Raw genomic sequence first — 24,321 nt, 5'->3', positions numbered from 1 at the left:
GGCGTGGTATCTATCAGAGACGCAGGACCGGGTAAGTAATGTTACTTATTTATTTTATTGAATACCCTTCATAAGGATTTTGTTATCACTGCAGTGTTAGCTTGAAAAAGAGTGAGGGCTACACGTTACTGCTTGTTTTGTACATGATGTTCCAATAAAGCTGCTTGACACTGAGCCCTTGTGTGTCTGGACATTCCTTGGTATTTCTATTTGTCAGAGATTTAATGGAAATAATGATAAAAAAAATGAATCCGTTTTAACATCACCCGCACTCATTATCCCACCAGAAGGTCTTTGACAGGGTGGACTGACCCCTACTCTTTGGCTTTATGAGGGAGATGGGCTTTGGCGACTGATGGCTGGCATGGGTATGCGCCATTTACACACACCCGCAGGCCAGGGTTCAGATAAATGGATCAAAATCTGACCCACTTCCTATCCAAAATGGAACGAGACTAAGCTGCCCTCTATCCCCACTTTAGTTTATTTTATCCCTTGAGCCCTTTTTAAACACAATCTGCTCAAACAACGACATACCCGGAATACAGGGTTCAACCTCACAATACAAAGTTTCTGCTTAAGCAGACAATTTATTATTCACTAACCCTACAACATTTATTATCACTAACCCTACAACATCCCTCCTAGCTTTGATGACAGAATTATAACTTTACTCTGAAGTCTCAAATTTTAAAGTCAACTATGAAAAAAGTGAAATCTTACCGATAAAAACACCACAACACATAATGCAATCGCTCAAACTGCACTTCACTTTTAAAATGACCACCTCCCACATAAAGTATCTAGGGATTAAGATAACACCGGAGGTAAAACATTTTTGTCTCAAACTACTCTCTACTCCTACAAACTCTAAAGACCTAGCTAAGTGGAACAAACCTCACTTCTCCTGGATGGGCCGGGTAAACATAATTAAGATGAATATCCTCCTGCGCCTGTTATATATGTTTCAGACTCTGCCTGTGGGTGTCCCCTCATCCTTCTTTACATCACTAAGAAAATTGCTCACAGACTACGTATGGTTTGGCAATAGGCCAAGACTGTCATTCATACACGGACTAGACCCAAAATCAATGGGGAACTCTGCTTACCTGACCTATTTAAATACTATCTGGCAACACAATTCACTAAAATCCTGGATTGGTGCTACCCACACAGCACACAACACTGGAAATCCCTAGAACAAGAATGGATACAACTCCCATTGGCCACCCTGCCATGGCAAATGGAACTGATCTCTATATTGTGTCCCCGTCAGCACCCCACCATTAGCCCTTTACTAAGTCTGTGGATAAAGCATGCACCTAAATTCAGGAAGGAAACATCTCCCCATTGACACCCATTTCACACAACCCGGCATTCCCCCCAGGGCTAACTGGACTCAGGTGGCTACGACCACCTCTCCTATATTACTTTGAGGGAAGTGATAGCGGAGGGAAAATTAAAACCTCTTTTAGAACTAAGCACGACCACACAACCTTCCTTCAAACATTTGAATATCACCAATTATCTCAGTTTATCATATCAATTAAAGGCTTAGCGGTACCTACTAAGGGTACGGATTTCGAGGATTGGTGTTCGAACACCCAAATCATACGGAAACCACTCACACTAATCCACTCCATCATCCAAGATGCTGACCCGGACAGACTCCCCAAATATGTTGCAGAGTGGTTCAAAGAACTAAACAAAACATTCTCTCCATCAAACTGGAAGAAAATATTCCAACATGCACACAGAAACACACTGAATATACCATTAGTTGAAACAAATTATAAACTACTCACAATATTCTTCCACCTGTCTCCCAAACCACCGAAGAAATATTACAAAATCACTAGAGTATTACTTGCTCACAGCCACTAAGGCTATGATACCCAAATGTTGGAAAAAAGCTAGTGGCACCACCTCTGGAGGAATGGTACTCGAAGGTGGAACGTATCAGACAAATGGAAGAGATTACTTACTCACTATCGGATCACAATACACTATACCCTACTACTTGGGGACCTTGGATTGCTTACTTAGAGCTAAGACAGGGCAGGACCAGGTAGTACATACACCAAAACCTCTAGGGAAAGACACACAGTTGGTGCCGGACAACCACGCACCCTGACCACAAATGTTACAATAACAACGAACTTCACACATGATTGAACCAACATATACACCAGATCTCAAAAATACACTGCCGCGCAACTAACTCACTAGACTGATTCTACCCTAATATTTGATGAGTGCAAGCAGTGATATGATACAAATCTGCAGTTACTGACTCACATTATGCTGAAATTGCCATGTTTCTTTTAGTTACCATTTCATACCCCTACCTTCTTTACTACCCCCTATTTGCCCCTCACCTACCCAAAGTTTATACCCACCCATGTATGTTTGATTTGAAACACAATGTCCAGGTACTTAATAGCTGACAAACGCAATAATTAACGACATTAGACACCCAAGAGTTACAATGAACAAACTGCCTGCGTATTATAGTGATATAACTCTTGGCACCACTTACCACACACCGAGCGTTGAATAGCCTTACTAGCTGGCACCCTACAGTCCAAAATATATTATATCACTAACAATCTTGGGTTGAATAATGCAATATGTAACTGTAGGATAACGACAAAAAATGTTAATTATCTGAATTATGCACCTATGGATGACATAATCTGCTAACCTACTTTATTCACCCATGTTATTTTTTCACCTAAATACGAAAATGTACATGTCACAATTGGTAACTTTATACTAATGTCTTCTATGTACTATTGTCTTCCATGAAAAACTTGAATAAAAATAAATAAATAAATAAAGTTTTACCACCAAACAAGATTTAAAAACTCACAAAACACAACTTGGCAAAATATCTATGTAATCAAAAATACTATTAAATAGGTATTTTCCATTAACGTGACGAGTCATGTAAGATTACAGTGTACAAAATAATTGTCAATTTGAAAAAAATACATTAAATATAATAGTACATTCTGGACAATAGAAAAATTAAGATTAATGTTAACAATGAAATATATATAATATATTTTGCATTTGAGTTTAGAGTATCTAGGATATAAAGTAAATTCCCTCTCTTTATTATGTCTATTGGTGAAATAATACATTTTATATCATCAATATCAGTGTTCTACTCTTATTATGTAATAAAGAAAATAACAAAAAAAAGAAAGTGAAGAAGAAGATGGAGTGGAGGGGGAGGATATACCATTGCGTGTATCCCATCAAAATTGTCAGTCAAAAAATGTAAAGACCTTTGGATGTAAATTCTCTCCAGGGATTCCAGACTTTTGAAAATATATCCTGTGAATGTCTGACTTTAGAGGTGAATTTGTCCATAAAATTGGAGTAATCGGAGATGGGGAATATGCCAACTCAAATTTATTCCTTAACTTGTGCCAGATATATAAAAAACTTAAAATAACGATGTTCTTATGGGTTTATCTAACCACATGTAATGGAAAGGTAAATCAAATCCCAAAAGATCTGATTCCAGATCAACTCACTGTCTTTTTCCTGGACTGAAATGCCACATTATGATTTCAGAAAGTTGTACAACATAATAATATAAGAGAAGATTAGGAAGACCCAATTCACCCCTATTTTTTGGTCTATATAAAAAGGTTTCTAGCTATTCTATGGTGTTTATTAGACATGTGCAATTCGTTTCGGTCCGAATTAAAATTCGGCCGCATTTCCGGTAATTCAGGCATTCGGGTGCTTCCGAATGTCCGAATAGTTGAATTTCTGAAGTGTAGCAGTGCCGAATTGCTGAAGTGCCGAAGTTCCGAAGCACAGTATTGCCTAAGTACGAATATACTTACCCAGTAAAAGAAGAAGAATGTTACATTGTAAATAATTTTAAATAAAAAGTATACAAACACTTGCAACACTTACAACAATCAAGTAACATACATTCATATAAAATGTAAGTTACTTGGCCAGTCATGTAATGACAGGAATGAATAAGTAGATAACTCCCTAATTCCCACGGTATTAGGGAGTTATCTACTAAAAGGCTGAAAGACCTAAATTGGTCTTTCAGCCAAATTTACTAATACTAAGTAAAGATTACTTAGTATTAGTAAATTATGCCCCTACTCGCTATACCGCGAGTAGGGGCATGTATATTAAACAGTGAGCAGTCTGTGGCTGCTCACTGTTAAAAAAAAAAAAAAAAGAAAGTGTCCCCCCTCCCTGAGCGAGTGGGGGCCCTAAAGTAAAAAAAAGGGGGGGAGGACCTATTGTCCTCCCCACCGGCCCCCACCCCTGAGTGGCGGGTGGGGGCCCTAAAGTAAAAAAAAGGTGAGGACCTATTGTCCTCCCCACCGGCCCCCACCCCTGAGTGGTGGGTGGGGGCCCTAAATAAAAATTGGGGGCGGAGGGGACTGGGTGACCTAATGTCCTCCCCCATGGCCCCTACCCCTGAGCAGTGGGTGGGGGCCCTAAATACAAATTGGGGGGGACCTAATGTCCTCCCCCCTGGCCTCCACCCCTGAGCGGTGGGTGGGGGCCCTAAACACAAATTGGGGGGGACCTAATGTCCTGGCCCCCACTCCTGAGCGGTGGGTGGGGGCCCTAAACAAAAATAAGGGGGGGAGGGACCTAATGTTCTTCCCCCTGGCCCCCCACCCCTGAGCGGCGGGTGGGGGTCCTAAATACATATTTAACCCCCCTCCCCCCAGGTGACTAGGGGTCCAAAAAACCCTAGTCACCCACTCCCCCAAAAAATAAACCCCCCTCACCCTAAAAATAATGAGGGGGGACCTTTAACTAAATACCTGTAAAAATAAAAATAAACTTACCATTCGATGTTTTCTTTCTTCTAAAATCTTCTTTTTTCAGCCCCCAAAAAGGCCAAATAAAAATCCCTAATAACCGAGCGCAAAGAAATTTTTAAAAAAAAAAATCCATCTTCTCCCGGCATGGGCTCCGCGCAGACTGAGCACTGCAGGGCGGGGGAAGGCTTATAAAGCCTTGCCCCGCCCTGCAATTAGGCTCAGAGCACTCTGATTGGTGGGTTTAAGCCATCCAATCAGAATGCTCTGACAGGTAAATGGAGACTGACAGGTAAGTCTCTACATTTATAAAATGTAAATAGAATAGGGTGGCGCAAAAGTATGGAGAAAAAGATAATTAAACAAACAAATGCAGCAACCTACAGGGGAATCTGATATAATTCACCAAATAAAAAGTGGACAATAAAAAATAGGTGCGCAAAATAAATATGTAAGGGGGCGGAGCCAGCGCTTGCAGGAGACGGACGTACACTGAGAACGCTCCGTCCTGTTACACTAACTAAACGGAGATTTCCACCGTTCCGAACCCAGCAAACTCACCCCAAAGGTACCAGCTTGACACCTAACCTAATGGGTAAAAAGTCAAAGAAACATCGAGCGGACCCGGGCTCGGGCACCCGCGATATCGGAGAGTACCTCCGCTCAACCTCGCGGCCAGATGCAGCCAAGATGGCGCCGGCTGAGGCCTACACACCAACATCGTCGGACGACGACAGTGCTGCTGAAGATTTTCTCCCCCCTTCCTGGCCACGCTCAGGGCCACACACAGCCACTGAACTGGCAGAGTCTGCACCATCAACTAAAGCAGACATCAGGGCATTAATGGCGGAAATAAAAACGATGTTCAATGCAGACATGGCCCCGATACGAGAGGCGGTGACAAAGCTAACCGATAAAGTGCAGGCGGTAGAAGACGGCATGGAGGGCGCCAAACTGGCCCAATCAGCCACAGACGCTGCTATAGGCGCGCTGCAAAAGCAGTATGCAGAGCAACAAGCGCAAATAGCCACAATGGAAGACAGAGCCAGAGTACGCAATCTCAGAATCAGAGGGGTACCAGAGGCGATCACAGGGGCGGAACTCCCCCACTACTGCCGGAGGTTAATCGCCACACTGCTCATGCCCAAACAGGCAAAGCAGGTAGCGGTGGACTCCTGCTTCCGTCTTAACAAGGCTTCCAATGCCGCCCACGAAGCGCCCAGGGACACCCTACTAAAACTGACTCGTGACTCCGACCGCGGAGCAATAATGGGGGCGGTGAGAGGCTCCTCTACAGTGTCGTTTGAGGGGGCGCAGCTGATTTTCTTCAGTGATTTCTCTAGACACACACTTATCTGGCGACGTTCATTTTAGCAGATAACCCAGCTATTGCAGAAGCACGCCGTCCCATACAAATGGGGACCGCGCCGAATCTTGGTCGAGAAAGCCGGCAAGCTGCACACACTGACATGCCTCTCAGATGCACCTACCTTTCTCCAAAACCTAGGCATACCAGCGGAGCAAGCATTACAAACAGACCGCCCAGCATGGATAGTCGCAGGGATCACCCCTTTCGTACCCAGAAGAGGGAGACGAGAGATGAACGCCTCACCCACCTGAGAGCAAAACCTACACAGATACCCATGTTGACAATCCACACTGTTGATGGACCGCAAAACTACCTGTTGTCTTTAACACTGTTTTTATCCCCATACCCCTTCCCAATGACTAAACTGGCTCCGTAAGCTGATGGACTAGCCCTGAGTTCCGTTATCCCCCCACCCCCAAGCACAGCGCGCAATGGACTAGAGGTCATTATATCCTCCTTTAAGCACACCTATGCATGCGCGGCCCACTCCCTAGGCCTTCCGCCTCAGCTATAGAGTACCAAGCAAAATGTTACCACCCATGAAGGCTAGCAGGCTAATATTATGCCTTACAGACCGCCTCAGTGAAGCCACTGACTACCAGCATCACAGCATTAAAACCAAAGTGGCGCTACAAGACCTAAGGACAGACCCCTAGATAGGAGTAGATTACCACACCGCTCCAAGTCCAAATTAGGGAACCCTAGTCACTAATACCATAAAGAAAAAATAGAGTGGAATAACGCAAAGAGACCCTGAATAATTTGTTAATGTCCCATGTTTGTAGTTGACATGTTTTTGATGTGTTTCATGTGTCATGCTTATTTACAGCATTTACACTCGCAAAAATAAAGAATTAAAAAAAAAAATATGTAAATTGTACAATATAATGTGCCAAGCATGCAAGCGTGTCATGCAATTATGTACATAAATGCAGATATATATATATATATATATATATATATATATATTGGGAAAACACCACATATATATTAACTGTGCAGATTAATATACACCAATATAAAGGAAATATATACTTGCACAGGTCTGCTCAGGTTGTCCAATCTAAAATATAAAGAGACACAGACCTAGTGCAATATTGTTGAGGTAAATAAACTTGAAATAAAAGAAATATTTTCCACACTCACAATTGTGGAGTGGTTGAAGTACCACTCCAAACTATCAAGCTTTGGGAGGATCAGCCCCTTGTTGTCGTGGGATCCAGTGGATGGACAGCTGAAAGCACTCACTTGATGACCGGTAAGTTCAAAAGTAAAATTCCATTTATTCAAACATAAAAAATATAATTAAAGTTGAGATTAAAAATATGCTCCTGTGGCTGTTAGAGTCCAGTAAGTCCAGAGTTACGTCTCTCAGACGAAACGAAAGTAGTAGTTCTCTCTTCCTCTTATTACTGGCTTCTCATCGGCTCTCCCGTCCAGCGCAGTTACTTCCTACTTCCGGTTTCATGCAACGCGTTTCACCCCGCCTCTCGGGGCTCTCAACTCTGATTGGTTGGTTTGAAATCCAATCAGAGTGCCCTGTGTCATTTTACACAGCGTGGGAAAGTTCTTTGGAATTTTCCCACGCTGTGTAATTTGACTCATAACTCTCTGATTGGCGGATTAAGTAACCAATCAGAGAGTTATGAATCAAATTACACAGCGTGGGAAAATTCCAAAGAACTTACCCACGCTGTGTAAAATGACACAGGGCACTCTGATTGGTGGATTTCAAACCAACCAATCAGAGTGCTGTGACAGGTAAATGTAGAGACTTACCTGTCAGTCTCTTCATTTATCTGTCAGAGCACTGATTGGATGGCTTAAACCCACCAATCAGAGTGCCCTGAGCCTTATTGCAATGCAGGGCAAGGCTTTATAAGCCTTCCCCCACCCTGCAGAGCTCAGTCTGCGCGGAGCCTCGCAGGGTGAAGATGGATTTTTTTTTTTTATTGCGTCGGTTATTATGGATATTTATTTGGCCTTTTTGGGGCTGAAAAATGAAGATTTTAGAAGAAAGAAAACATTGAATGGTAAGTTTATTTTTATTTTTCCAGGTACTTAGTTAAATGGTCCCCCCTCATTATTTTTAGGGTGAGGGGGGAAGGTAGTTTATTTTGGGGGGGGAGGGGTGACTAGGGGTTTGGGACCCCTAGTCACCTGGGGGAGGGAGGTTAAATTTTCATTTAGGGCCCCCACCCACCGCTCAGGGGTGGGGGCCAGGGGGGAGGACAATAGGTCCCCCCATTTGTATTTAGGGCCCCCACCCACCGTTTAGGGGTGGGGGCCAGGGGGGAGGACAATAGGTCCCCCCCATTTGTATTTAGGGCCCCCACCCACCGCTCAGGGGTGGGGGCCAGGGGGGAGGACAATAGGTCCCCCCTTTATTCTTGTTTAGGCCCCCACCCACCACTCAGGGGTGGGGGTCAGGGGGGAGGACATTAGGTCCCCCCCCATTTGTATTTAGGGCCCCCACCCGTCGCTCAGGGGTGGGGGCAATAGGTCCTCCCCCTTTTTTTACTTTAGGGCCCCCACCCGCTCAGGAAGGGGGGACCCTTTTTTTTTTTTAACTGTGGCTGCTCACTGTTTAATAGACTTGCCCCTACTCGCGGTATTGCGAGTAGGGGCACAATTTACTAATACCAAGTCATTTTTACTTAGTATAAGTAAATTTGGCTAAAAGACCAATTTAGGTCTTTCAGCCTTTTGGTAGATAACTCCCTAATACCGTGGGAATTACCAAGGGGCTGCAACAAAAGTCCCGAAATGCCGGAGTTCCGAAGTTGCTGAAGTTCCGAAGTTTCCGAAGTGCCGAAGTTCCGAAGTGTCTAAGATCCGACGTGCCGAAGTGCCGAAGTGTCTAAGATCCGAAGTTCCGAAGTGTCGAAGTGCTGAATTGATGAAGTCCCGAATTTCAGAATGCCGATCCGAGCCGAATATTTTCCCCATGCACATGCCTAGTGTTTATTCGTCCATATAAAAAAAAAAGTGTCTATTGCTCTTTGTAAATTATTTAAATCTCTTTTGAATATTTTAACAGGTAATGATTGGAATAAAAACAAAAGTCTTGGTATAATGTTCATTTTGCAATGTATACATTCTTTCTATCCAGGATAAAAGGTTTAGTCTGCCATTCTTTTAGTTATTTTTTTAAGTTTCAATAAGGGGTATAAAATTGTCTGGAAAAAAATTGAAACTTCTGTGTCAGGTAAATTAAATGATATTGCGCTTGATGTTGAGTAATTCATTTTATATCTTGAAATAACTCCAAAATTATTTAATAGTTTAAATAGAGCTGGGAATGACTGATCTGGTTTAACAATAGAGAGCATCACATCATCAGCATAAGCTGCTACTTTGTAAATATTTTGGCCTTGGATATATCTTGAACTCTGGAACATTCCCTGATTTTAATAAGCAATGGTTCTAATGACAGGGTGAATAGAACTGGAGATAATGGACATCCCTCTCTTGTTCCTTTACTAATCGTTAATGGAGTCCTATTTTAACTTGGAAGTAGTAATTGTTCATGTAGATAGAAATATATCTTGTATATAGCTTGTATTTCTAAAAGAAAATAATAAACAAAAACAATAGTGTATTGTGTATATTTCTATGGTTTGTTAAAAACACCATTTGGGAGGTGATCTCTGGGTAGCTGTTTCTGTGTTACTGATCAGTACAAGTATATTTAGAATTATTTTTCAATTTGCAGACTTAGGTTGGATTGTTTGTTTGTAGCATGTAGATTAGCGTATAAAGCTCTAGTTGACTTTAGTAAAGCATCTGGCAAACCCCATTTTCTAAGAAGACAGAACAAATAAGACCATATAATCCTGTCAAACGCCTTCTCTGCTTGTGATAGAAGCAGGGAAGGTGTTTTCTTTTTTTCTGCATACCATGCCAAATAATCACTCTACGGGTGTTCTCATAAAGTTGTCCTTGGGGTATGAAACCCACTTGGTCTGAGTGTATTAGGACTAAAAGAATGCTCGTAATTCTTTTAGCAATAATTTTGGCATCTACATTTATTAAGGAGATGGGTCTATAATTTCCAACAGAAGTTTGATTTTTTATCTCCTTTAGGTAGTAGTATTTTATTTGCCATTGTTTAGACATTTTATCACCACATTAACGTGATTCTTTATCAGACATAGTCGGAACTTAAAGAGACACTATATAGCTTAGTGTACTTGTTCTGGTGAGTATAGTCAGTCCCTGCAGGCTTTTTGCTGTAACCACTGTCTTTTCAGACATATTAATGTCCCTAGGGTGCAAAGTTTCACATCTAGCAAGAGGGACACAGCTGGTAGTTTGGCTTCAATGGAAGAAATCTAATTTGAAAATGGTTTCCTATGAGCTGATACATAGCATATTCCTATAACAGCTTTTACCTTCCAGTGCTGTAATCAGTCATACTGATTAGTTGCAATTAGGTAGGAATTGCAATTAGGTAGTTGCAATTCCAATCAATTGCTCTATAGCAAGAGTTCACAATTAATTTTTCCCCTTTGACATAATACGCGAATAACGTGGAACCCCAAGATTTTTTTGGTGCCATAGTGCAGATCGTAAACAGATAGTAGTACTTAGGAGCATGTGTACTTTTGTGTGTACAGTTGGTGTTTGTATATAATGTTAGCATTTTGATACAGGGGTGTGTTTGTATGTAATGTTTGCATTTGCGTGCAGGGGTGTGTTTGTATGTAATGTTTGCATTTAAATGCAGGTGCACATTTGTGTGTAGTATTAGTGTTTGAGTGAAGGGTGTGTTTGCATATAAATTTGAAATTTGAATCCAGGGGTTTTTGTATGTAATGTTTGTATTTGTAGGAGTGTGTTTGCATGTTGTGTTGGTGTTTGATTGCTGGGATGTATGCACATATGATTGCTGAACGTATGCTATGTACGTACGTACATACATTCATACATACACAAACAAATTAACACAGACACACATATAAAAACATTGACACATACACACATTCAGAAACACACTGATATATACACACAGACACAAAGATACACACCTTGACAAAAAGATACACACACACTCACAGACAAACACATACTTTTTGGCAGACACAGATACAAACACATACACTCTCACGGACAAACTCACTGACAAGCACACATACATTCTCACTGACAAACACACATACACACACCCTCACTGACAAAACACACATACACACACCCTCACTGACAAAACACACATACACACACCCTCACTGACAAAACACACATACACACACCCTCACTGACAAAACACACATACACATACCCTCACTGACAAAAAAACATTTTTTTAAATTTTTTATTTCACTGCACCCAGCCTCCTTACCTTTTAGAGTGCTGGCATGGAGTCTCTATTTACCTAGGGTCCAGTGGGGCTGCTGGCTGAGTGGCTGGCATGCGGTTCCTGGGGTCCAGTGGGGCTGCAGGACTGAGCGGCTGGCATGCAGACATTCAGTGCGAGTGGCAAGGGAGCAGTGATCTTCCTGCTCAGCTCCCTTGCGTGCCTCTTAGTGATGTCGGGTCCGGAGTGACATCATATTCCGGCACCGGCATCACTGCAGTGCGCCCGAGGGAGCTAAGCAGGGGAGAGTGCCACTTTGTTTGCCAATATTACGGCGGAACCCCATTTGTGTTCCCCAGGGTTCCACGGAACACCAATTGGAAAACGCTGCTCTATAGAAACTTGTCCTGAAATTCTCATTTTATGTCTTTTTAAGGTTGACATCCATTACAAACAAAACAAAAAAAAAACACAGCAAGAAGCTTCAAAAATCACCAGCTCTATATCAGATCCATCAAAGCTAGTAATTGGGAAGAATGTAGCACTAGTGTGACCTTAGCTCTAGGAAGACTTTAGTAATTTATTAAAATTGAACTATCATATTTTGGCTCGAAAAAGTAAAAATGGAAAGTGATCACCTGTTTTTTTTTTTTTTTTATAGTATGACTATTTTGGATTAAATTCCAAAATTCACTTTAAATTAATTTAGCATTTTGGATAATTCACACTTTAGTTAGCATCCCTGTTAGAGGTTCAGGAGACTTAGAGTTAAGGTTGATGCGTGTCAGTGAGAATTGCGCAATGAGACTGCAGGGGCATGATCTATACATTAGAACTGCTTCATTAAGCTAAACTTGTATTAGGGCCTATAGTGTCCCTTTAAGAAGAAAAAAAAAAGTTGATCTGATGTGGCCATCATGCTGGGGGTATGTATGTGCAGTGTTTTATGTTGAAATACAGTACCTTTACTCACTTTGTTGCCAGAGGTGTAACTCCATGTCATGTTTTTTCTTTAACAAATGCCAAACAAAAAAATAAGAACCACTCACTTTTTATTTTGAGGCAGTTTAAGCGCGGCAAACGGATGTGGCAGCAAAGCAGAGAGATAAACTGACAGTCCTTGAAAATAGAAGTTTAGGTGATGCGTCCAGGGTTAGTCCATAAGCAATGTCCTTTATCCAGTCCGAGGTCATTCAATAGGAGATCAAGCAGTACTGAAGGAAATTCCAAAAGCAGAGTCAAGGCCAGTCCGAATTAGTTAACCAGGTAATCAAAGATATAGGGGTATGAAGAGGAGATTCAGAAGGGGTCCGGTGATGGAACACACGGCCTCTCTAGGAGTGATCCAAATGATTAGCAAGGAAGTTGATGCAATCAGTCAGATCAACGCATTAATTGTGCCCTGAGGTGTTGGAGATTGGAGTTTAAATAACCAAAGGGGTGTGTACTTCCATGCTGTCTTAAAGGGTCAGTAATAAATGAATACAATTCCTGACACTCCACCTCAGACAGTGTCATTGGATCCTAATGAGCCAGTCCCGAACAAGAATTCCAAACTCCCTAATGTCAATTCTTTGCATATTTCTATGCACAGAGGGGCATTAATTGATACTTCCAGCCTATGAATGAGTGCCCGCATTAGCATCTGGCTTCTGCAGCTCTGCAGAAGCTGAATATCGTAAACCTGCCTACAGAGAACACTCAGTGCCCGGCAGACTGTAATAGTTGTTATGGTTAAAAAAAACAAACGAAGAAACCTGCCACACTCTAAATCAGTGAATGAAAGTTGATGTTAGTGGTACTGGCAGTGGGTAGGCACAGCAGTAACCTAACCAATCTTACACTAGGATAATTGGCCCATGCTATCTATCTCCCACTCAGAGTTGGTGTAAATGGCACTGGCCATGGCTAGACGCAACAATAACCTATCCAGTATGGCACTAGGATCAATAAAACAATGAAATTAGCTATTGCTGCCTCCCACACAAAGGTAGTATAAGTGGCAGCGTCCAGGTACAGTTTCCAACTAGGATCAATTAAACAGGCTATTTCTATCCCCCACTCAAGGTTGGTGCAAGTTGCAGTGACAGTGGCTAGACTACTATCTTAACCATCCCTGCACTTCATAAACAATTCCTGTAAAGAGAGATCTAATGCTTATACTTCCTTTATTGTACATTATGTTTAATTTAGAATTTATTATCTCATGCACTATTACTAGCTTGCTCGACCTTGCAGGAGCCTCCTGTGTGTGATTAAAGTTCCATTTACTGAGCAGGAAATAAATACTTCTAAAGTAAGTTTTTTTGTAGACAGACACTAGAGGAGGAGTTAACCCTGCAATATAAATATTGCAGTTTATGAAAATTGCAATATTTACAGCTGCAGGGTTAAGGGTAGTGGGAGTTGGCACCCAGACCACTCCAATGGGCAGAAGTGGTCTGGGTACCTGGAGTGTCCCTTTAAGCTAAAGTTATTTTGGTAACTTTAGTGTCCCTTCAATTTAAAAATGCATGCAGATGTCTAGTTTCTAGTAAGTTGCAAATGCTTTTTTTAAAGAGTGGAATTGGAGCAAAACAGTATTTTAATGTTTAGTTTTTGTAATGCTATGACTGGATAGGAGATAAAACACCTTAGACTCACAAGTTGCATTAAATGTAAGAACCTTTCTCTATATAATTTATTTTTCATTTGATCATCAGGTCGAAAGAGCACAGTTTAAGTGCTCTAAAAATATGCAAGTGTAGCAATGCATTTATATAACTGTATTAAGGGTTTTTTATATTTACCTTACACGGGGCGGAGTCTAACTGCCGAGCCATGTGGTCGCATCTGACACGAGCTCCGGCCCGACGGACAGAATCTGGGGCAAAAAACGGCGGCTACCAAGCCCAAACTCGAGGGAGCGTCACCCACGCCGGGGGTGCCCCACAGAATCCAGCGACACCACCCCAGGGTCTGTCAGAGCCGGGACAGCAAAGATCCAAATGCGGCCTACTGGGGCTAAAGGGGAAAGGTGGCCGTCCTCCTCGGCACAAGTACACACAAGCAACCTCATCACAGCCAACCCCCCCTCTGGACCGGTGGGGGACATCTCGGTCCCCAAGGGTCATACAGAACTGAATGGTTAGCAAGCAGACCAGCTACAAAACATAGTGGGGATACAGACCCACAAAGATCAGCCAAAATGGCCGCCCAGCCGGCGCCTAAACGGCGGAGCATCAGCAACCAGACTCGCACGTCCCCAACGGAAACTTTCGACCGGCTATGCACAGGCCTCAGGGAAGCTCTACATAGCCGAGGGGTGACTTGCCGCCAAGTGGAACTCACGATGGCCTTGTGGATACGTCCAGCAGCGAGACGAAGAAACTACACGCGGGAATCGCGGGCCCCCAAGGCGGCCGTCCGAAAAACCAGACACCGCCGGGCCTCGAGGCGGGACGTGGCGATAAACCCCTCAGGCAAAAGCTCCCACCAGCACACCAGCAGCCCTGGGTCTATAAAACAAGCAAAGCACACAACCCGCCTCTCGGACCACAACTCCAGCAACCAGCACAGCACAAGAGATATCCTCCCACTCACCGCATCACTGCAAGCGACGACGCAGCTGCAAAACACAGGAGGAACTACTGGAACTGACCACCAAGGGAGAAACACCAGGCCTTGCGGCCGCAATGAAAGACCTAAGGGAAACAATACACAGGACTTACCAACGATGGGTGTAGGCTGAGGCGCCTACCACGCCACCCCCCAGGTGTTCCTCTGGCCCAGACTGTCCCGAAACCTAGCACCAACGGAACACCCAGACTTGAGAGTCAAATACAGACAGCACGTTCAATGCACCTCCAGTTTATTGTGGACTTTTCATAACACAGCTGACTATGAGGAAACGGACCCCTGATGGCTTCAGGTTCAGTTAACCAAAATAGACCCAAGTGGACTACCCCATAACATATAGTTAACCCTTGCAAAGCATACAATCTTACATGTTGATAGAACCCAGCGAAGTGACTTTCAGCTACGCGACAGACCTAACTAAACCTTGTAAAGCATGAACCTAGCATGTCTAGATAACTTAAAGTTGTTATGTGCAGTTAAGTGACAGTTATAACTAAACCTTACAAAGCATAAACCTTGTGTATATAGATAGCCCAGCAATGCTATTTACAGTTATGTAAAAGACCTAGCTAAACCATATAGAGAATGAGCCTTACAAGTATAGACCACCCAGCGATGATATTCTTTGATAAGGGACAGATATAGCTAAGCATTAAATCTCACATGCCCAGATAACTCAGCGATGTAAATTTTAAATACGTGACAGAAATAGCGATAGGCCCCTCTACTGCTTACTCACCAAACTACCTTTAAATATAAAATTTGTGCTTGTTTCCATTTGTACCTCTATGTTCACCAGCCAATACTGCATTGGAGGAATGCCTTTGGGGTACCTCACAACTGTTTGTTATTTGCCTATGCACTACAAAAATAAAGAATTAAAAAATAAAAATAAATTTACCTTACACAATATATATGTATGCATAAATAAACAAAACGAAAACATTCAACATCTTCTTTTATATTTGTTAGAGGGATCAACCAACTGGTATGACAACTCAGGACACCAGTTTCTAAAATAACTACCATTACATTCTTTATTTTTACTCGGAACTAGCCCATATGCTTATGCCATAAAGCTTGCTGTGACAAACTTGAAAAAATACAAATATCCAAAACATGTCAAAACATATAGGGAATTATATTTACATAGTAACAGGGGTGGGGGAGACAATAATGAACACAAACTATCTCTCCTGCCTGCAGAATTAGCAATATGCAAATCTACATGAATATGCAAATTAACAAGCCTTGCTATTCAGGTAGTGCATATCGCTGTTGCTACCAACAGAGGGCGCTATGCAGGCTCCATAGTCAAGTCCACTTAGTTGGTAACAAGCATCAGCAGGACAGGAGGGCACACAAAACAATAGTATACAAACACATTATAAACACCCTGCACCTACAATGGGCACAGAGTGACTTAGACATAAGAGCAATTTAGGAACCTTTATAAGTGCTTCCTTCTGCTCCCAGTGATGGTGACTACCGTCACACAAGGTAAGGATTCTAAGTACTTGTACTCTAGTAAATGTAATGCCTCTGTCTGTTATAACTAGCTAAATTAAACATTTCTATTGGCTGTGATCATTTTGCCAAATACATTGTTTAGAAGGAGGGGACAAATGATGTAGGGCCATAGGTAGTATATAATCTCATATTCAGTGGGCTGCTGTCGGATTCTTTATGGCATGTTTTATTGTTGATTGTTGTGGGAGTTTGTCAGAGTAGGAGTAGCCTCTGAATTGGTTCCCATATGCATGCGCACACTGGCTTGTACGCACGCACGTCTCATCTGAGGTCTAGAGGAGCTGGTCTGAGGTATGTGTGGGAGGAGGCAGGCACGCTGAAGTATAGCATGCCTGCCAATTCCTTTAGCTCAGGGGAGTTAACAGAAGGAGGCTACAAACCTCCTTGGCTATTTGATTGATTGACAGCTGAGGGTTGTTTTGTAGTTAATTTATAAACGTGCACATTTCTTATGGAAATCAGCACTTTAATAAACTTGGGTTAAACTAGAATACTCCTCACCCATAAAGAGTGCTTTTGGGGTGTGGCGTGGTCATATTGAGAATTCAAATTCATATTTCATATTTAAGCCCAAAAAATCCCAAATTGCAAATGATCACCTGTGTTTTCCGTTTAACTCTCTTGGACTATATTTGAATTAATTTAGAATTCTGTACAATTCACACTTTAGTTAGCCTGCCTGTTAGTGGCTGTGAGACTTAGAGTTACGGTTGATAAGTGTCAGAGAGAGCTAGAATTAAGAGGACATTGTGGGGTTATTTATCAAAGTGTTATAAAAATCTAAAAGTCTGTTGAGAAGTTACCATTTAACTATTATAAAGACAATAGTCCAATAGCAAAAAACAAACAGAAAAACTGCAAATATATACTAAACAGTTAGTAGGTAAAGGAGCAAACTGAAACTGAAATATAAGGAGAAATGGTAGATACAGAATAACACAGAGGATATAAAGATCCTATCCAAAGGGAGAGGGGAGAAAAAGGAAGTATCCCCTCGTAGCTGTAGGGTAATAAACCAATACCATGGATACAATCTCCAGCGGGAAAACAGAGTAAAAAAACCCTCTCTAAACTCTGGAGGTCTAGTATAAAGGCATCCCTAATCTCTAAACCCTGTATCTCCTATAAACACCTTCATGGGACTTGGGTTGAGCTAGTTCTAGGGCTGCCGATAGGAAGAGTCTGCATGCTTCAATTTAATTTTGATGTATCAAGGTGGAAGTTATGCTAGTGTGCTGGTGTTAATAAGACAACAAACATAAGATTTAAATACACTAATTTTGGTCCCCAGAGTTTTCAAACGTCCATCCTGTGAATAATTGATGCTCCCCCCTCCCCCCCACTGCACAATTGCCCAAATTATTGATTGTTTGTTGGGGTGGTCTTACAGTGCAGGAGAGATCTTCCCTACATGTAGGGCAACTTTCAGCCTAGAAAAGGCAGCTGAAAATTATAATATGAAAAACGTTCAAGTGTTTTTTTTCTGATGCATGTTTGCGATGCAGATAAAGGTTACGAAGTTGGCACTTAAAGGGTTAACGAATGCAACCCATTGCATTGGATGCCTTATAGAGAACTGATTCACGATTGACTAGCAGAATGCGTGTAACAAGTTCTTAGATGTCCTACAAGTTTGGAGTTGGCACAGACGCTGCTTAACGCTCATTATCTGTCACTTGTAGTGATGTAGGATCTGTAGAAAGATAAATCAGATTACATCACATGCAGTAGGACATATCACCAGAGAATTATTATCGCTGCATCGCTTTTTGGCCTCAATGGTGAGAATTATATGGGATGAACACATCAGCATCTTGACACAAAATTATTGAATTGCTAAATCCATTTATAGCCTAACATTTTTGAGCAAAGAGTGTTTTTGAATTACTTGGACATTATGTGCAGATGTATTTTATAATAGAATTGCATCTTATGTATAAATATCAATAGGCACATTTACTAAAACACCGAATTGCAGCTTCAAATCAATGCGAAAATTATTGCCAGAAAATGGCGATTATAGGGGAATATTGCCTAATGGAGATTTCACTTTTTGTTAAGTGAAATATCCATTTAGGCAATATTTCCCTACATTTCCATTCTCTGTCAATAATTCTCCCTTATCTCTGATAGACATTCCAGCTTTCACATGTTTTTTAGGTTCTAAGTTCATGGTTAACCCGTATTTAGAAGTGTTGTTGGATATCTAGCTTATTTTCTATTTTCTTTTGGTTTATTCCCACACCTCACTGGCTTTGGGAGCCTTACAGCAGACTCTAATTATAGCGAAGACCCAACTCGTACAGCGGCATTACCAGGGCACAAACCGGACTCTGTACAGATGGGTCGCTTATACTAGAAGCCTACTGTGGGGGCTCCTGAAAAACCCAGAGACGTTAACACTCTGTTACAGAAACTGGCACACACCAAGATGACCATGAGGCTTGTTACACACTCCCCAACCCCAGCAGACTGGACCCTTTACATTCACCCCAGGCTGCTCCAGGGGTTCAAGAGGGTTCTGCCCTGGCTATTAAACAGAACATTTAAAACCTGTTTAATAGCCAGGGCATTTAAAACCTGTTCCAAGACGTTATTTGCTGCCTAGAGCCACCGAGGAGGACATCTTAGGTCTATGTAATGGTATGTCATCTTTGAAATACTCCCTTCATAAACTCCACACCTCACAGAATAACCTTAATATACAGGTAGCAATACTTGAAGATAAAATCAGGTGTTGCAATATTACATTCTGAGTTATCCCAGACACCATATCAGCGGAGGAACTTCCTCACTACTTAAGCTGCATGGTATCCTCTATCTTACCTCCAAGCCAAAAAAACTACCTTCAATGGGGTGTATTACTTCATTAACCGCCCCCTCCCCACAGCCACCAGCATTGGCTTCCCATGATGTGAAAGCCCACTGCTGCTCCTCCCAAGATAAAAGGCACATTATGCTGACTTTACAAAGCAAGATTCCCCACATATTTGAGTCATTTTAGATCACAATCTACCAAGTTCTCACCAGAGCCATTTCACCATAGCCACCCTCCAATGGAGAAGATCCCTTCACACAATTACAAGCTGACTTCAGAAAGCCGTTATACTTTACTGTTGGTTAGCATCAAGTTTACTACCCTTTGGATTTTATCTCTGCAGAAGACTCTTAACATTTCTTGAGTTGTTAGGCCTTACCACACAACCACTGGATTTCTAAGGACCAACTACTAATCGGACATGGGACTACCACATGGAGATCAAGACTCAGATATGGGGATTTGACTCTTAGGAACCACAATGACTTTCTCTTCTCAGGAATTGTTATGTTATATTATGTTATGTTATGATATGTTCAGTTTTATTTCATGTTAATCGTTTCTAGTGACTTGATCTCATGCTCTACTGTTGGTTTAAGGTCCAAGTCAGGACCCAGTGGCTTCATGCCACATAGAGCTCAAGCAACCATTTTCTGGTTTAACACTCCCCACCCGTAGCCCAATGGTTAAGGTAATGCATCCTCAGTGAGCCTGCATAATGTGCAGAGGGACATCTGACATGCATACCGTTGATGTATACAATTATTCTACACAAATGCCTTGTACTCCTGGGATATATAGGGCTCAAGGGCAATTCAACACAAAAGCTTGACATAGCAATCACGTATGCACCCAGACACCTCCCATCGGGATACTAGTGACCCACAATATTTTGTTGTCCTTTTTTATTTATTTACTAGTTGATTATTATTTTTTATTATTTTATTATTTATATAGCGCCAGCCAATTTCATAGCGCTGTACAATGGGGTGGACAGGCTTCACACTCTTCTTGAGTTGCTAGATATCAACATACAATTTGTCTCCAGACCACTCTCCTTCACACTACAAGTACATAGTTTGCCTGTTATATATGGTTGGAAATGCTGTTGTTGCAGCTGTGGAACGTTGTTTTAATTGTATCTTCTACTTAAACAAAAACGAGATATGTATTACCATAATATCATCCTATTGTGCTGCACTACTGACACTTGATTTGGTTGGCTCTCAAATTAATAAAAATGCAAATTAATACAAAAAGATAACACCAAAGTAAATAATACTGATTATATCAATGGCACCTTTTAAGGATAAGATATATATAGCAGCAAATGAACAGTCACTTCTTTAACTTCATGTGTTGGAAGCAAGAAAAATGGGCAAGCGAGTAGGAAATAGTATCGTTTAGACAACTGAGTCTGAGCATCTCCAAAATGACAAGTGTTGTGGGTTGTTCCCTGGTACGTTGTGACTAGTACCTACCTATATTGGTGCAATGTAGGACAACCACTGAATTGGCTTCAGAGTCAGGGGTGCACTAAGCACTTGGATTCAGGTGGGGTTTGAAGGTTACCCCGTCTGGTCTGCTCACATTTCTGAAAATCATAATGCTGGCCATGATAGAATCGTGTCAGAACACACAATGAATCGCAGCTTGCTACATATCGGGGATGTGTAACTGCAGACTGGTCAGAGGTCCCATGATGACCTCTGTCCAATGCCTAAAGTGTCTTTAATGGGGACATGAGAGTCAGAACTGGGCAATGGAGCAATGGAAGAAGGTTGCCTGGTCTGAGGATTCATGTTTACTTTTAGATCAGGTGGATGACTTGGTGCATTTTAGTTGTTTACCTAAGGAAGAGATGGCAGCAGTGGGAAGAAGTAAGTCCAGCAGAGGCATGGTTATGCTCTGGACAATGTTCTGATGGGAAACATTGGGTCCTAGCATTCATGTGGATGTTACTTTCATACATACTACCAACCTAGAGATTATTGGAGACCACGTACACCCCTTCACGGCAATAGAGTTCCCTGATGGCAGTGGCCTCTTTCAGAATGATTCCCTGCCACACTGTTCAGGAATGGTTTGAGGAACATGACAAAGAGTTTAAGGTGTTGCCATGGCCTCCAAATTCCCCAGATCTGAATCCAGTTGATCATTAGTGGGATGAGCTGGAACAACACATATGAAACACAGAGGTCCCACCTCGCAACTTGCAGGACTTGAGGAGTCTGTGCTTCGCTGCATCAGAGCTGTCTTGGCACGAGTTGGACCTACACAATATTTATGTTTTATTGTTGTGGCTGATCAGTATACAACAGCCGTATCAGATGAATTATGCCTTTATTATTACATAATTCAACAAAGCAAATAACATCATACTGCTTGGCAGTTTTGGCAGTCATGTTTATTGATCCATATTCTCAGTCTGAATGATTACACATCTTTGACAGATAAATTGGTATATTTTTCAAAGGAACCAAAGCTAAAAAAAACAATATATTGGACTGACATCAGATTAAATATAACTGATTGCCAGATTTGAGAGACAAGTATTGTTAGGAAAAAAAGAAACCTCACGCAATGCGACAATGTGCAAATACACAAAACACTAAATATATTGACTATTCCTTTACGGGACACAAATACAGGCCAGTAACTTTTCTACTGAATTTGTAATATATTTCTATTCACAATGAAGCCAATCATGGATCCGTTACCTCTTTAATTTTTTGGATGTTGATGTAATCCCTTCAAGTAATATAGGTTAGAATAAAGGATTAAAGGAGTTGTTATGCTATCAAGTTGAAGATCTCTGCCTGCTAATTAAGGAATATATGTTCCAACTGGATCTCTCTATTCATAAATACAACTATTAAATGAAACTATATGACATGATTAATTACATACTTTATATTCTAAAGTACACTGCACCTTCTGTATTGTAGGGCATATATTAATCAGTGGATTGTGGAGACGACCATACAGCTTAGAAAAGATCTTTTCACATTATATTACTATATAACACAGCTTACAGTATGCATTTTCTTTCAGGTGCAGTAAATGCCTTACCCTGATGTTCCAAATTCCATTTGGTGTCATTGTTATGCTGCCACCATGGATGAAGAATCAGCTACGGATTTTGAACTGCTTCTTTCTCCTTCTATCTTGGATGTTCGTCATAGCTCAGTTGGGATGGATATTGAGCAGAAGACAGTTTTTGCCTTTGTCATCTTCCTACTGGTCTTCTTGGTCATTCTTATGGTACGCTGCTTTCGAATACTACTGGACCCCTATAGCAGAATGCCAGCCTCTTCCTGGAATGACCATAAAGAAGGTCTCGAGAGAAGCCAGTTTGGTTATGCCTTAGTGTAGAATAACAGCATAAAGAACAACTATTGCTTTATGTCACAACAAAAATGCAAAATAAGCCAATATTACGTAAGATCCCAGGGAATAACTTGGGAATAAGCCTGCCCATGAATACTTTCTCAACTATTTGTACAATCACTTCTACAGATAAAATCAAATAAAATGAAAAACAGACTTAATTTAGAGCCCTGATCTAGAACCCTTTGGTAGCCTTAGATTAATACTGATAATCATAGAATACTCAGTAGTTTCGTGATACTCCGCTGCATAGTGTTGTGAATTGTGATGCCTTTACATTTTGATAACATTCCAGGCCTTGATGACCAAATGGCCCCTTAAACCATATTTTCTATATTGGCATATCTTTCTGCCACACAATTAATTTAGATTCTGTTTTTTTTTTCCTTTTAGTCATTGAAGTATATGCTATGTATCTCTTGATAGTTGTTAAACGTCTTGGTTTTTGTACTCAGGAAAGCCACAGGTGCATTTTCTAGAATGCTTAGTGCTGATTGTATTTCATTCACTTTTTTAAGTAATGGAGAAGAAATCCATTTGACCATGGCTTACGTGGCTTGACAGCAGGTAAGCAGATTATGTATTTTTGTAAGCTTCTGATTGTAATGCAAGTAACAATATTTCTCCAAGCCCTGATCACTGTATTGATCGTGGGTTTACTGTACTTTTCACTTCCCTTTTTATAATGTAAAGACTGACTTAGGAGCATCAGTAATATAGGGCTGAAACATTTAGCCCATAAAGAAATGTAGCCCATTCCATGCATAGAGGTGCATTTTATAAGAAGAATACATATATTAAACAATAAGATATTATAGTGTACAGTAAGAGCAGTGGAGTCAATACTTGAATGCATGTATGCTCTCTAACTAATAAATTAATTTGGTGTTGGAACGCTGACAAACTTCTTTGCTTTTATTGCCATTCTCACAACACCAGTGTAACAGCATGGGTAAAGAGACATTGCATTGTCGAGGCCAGGGGCTAACGGAGCTAAAGCTCCAAGTCCTTGCTTTCGATTAGACCCAAAGCAGCCACAATATCAATGTTATTTTATTTATTATATTTAAATGTATTAATAATTAAACAATTATTGCCGCTACACTTTTTTTTTTAAATGTTTCATTTTTTTATTGAATAGCTTACTGCTTAGCCATTTACTACTTAATACTCAAGCAGTACTATGCAAGGTAGGCAGGTTTCTTGTTGGATGTGCAGCCTTAAAAGCAGATCTGCAATATTGCAGTTGCACAGTCGAGTCCATACCTGCTACTGTGACAATGGACAGGTACATTTCTTTTATTAGGTTCATCAACATAGTCATGTTCAAGTTCATGAAGCCCAAAATTCAGCACTGACTCTAGTACTACAGCACAAGTGATCTATTTAAGATTAATGTTGCCATAGGACCAATTTAGTTCCTGCCCCGTTTACATTTTCACCATATTTCAATAAAAATACAAAGCAAATGATTGTGTGC

At 41.2% G+C, this 24,321-nt stretch overlaps 1 protein-coding gene across 1 annotated transcript; it reads left to right on the top strand.

Moving 5' to 3' along the window:
- Nucleotides 1–22,832, top strand: LOC134610300 (cortexin-1-like). The gene is made up of 2 exons (XM_063453246.1): nucleotides 1–31; nucleotides 22,506–22,832. Exon 2 carries the CDS (start codon nucleotides 22,515–22,517, stop codon nucleotides 22,824–22,826), a length of 312 nt encoding a protein of 103 aa, XP_063309316.1. The 5' UTR covers nucleotides 1–31; nucleotides 22,506–22,514; the 3' UTR covers nucleotides 22,827–22,832.
- Nucleotides 22,833–24,321: the final 1,489 nt, after the last annotated feature.

Source organism: Pelobates fuscus, chromosome 5 (genome assembly GCF_036172605.1).
Source record: "Pelobates fuscus isolate aPelFus1 chromosome 5, aPelFus1.pri, whole genome shotgun sequence".
In the NCBI taxonomy this organism is placed as follows: domain Eukaryota; kingdom Metazoa; phylum Chordata; class Amphibia; order Anura; family Pelobatidae; genus Pelobates; species Pelobates fuscus.
The sequence above is the reverse complement of the archived record's forward strand: the minus strand, read 5'-3'. Positions and strand labels throughout refer to the sequence as shown.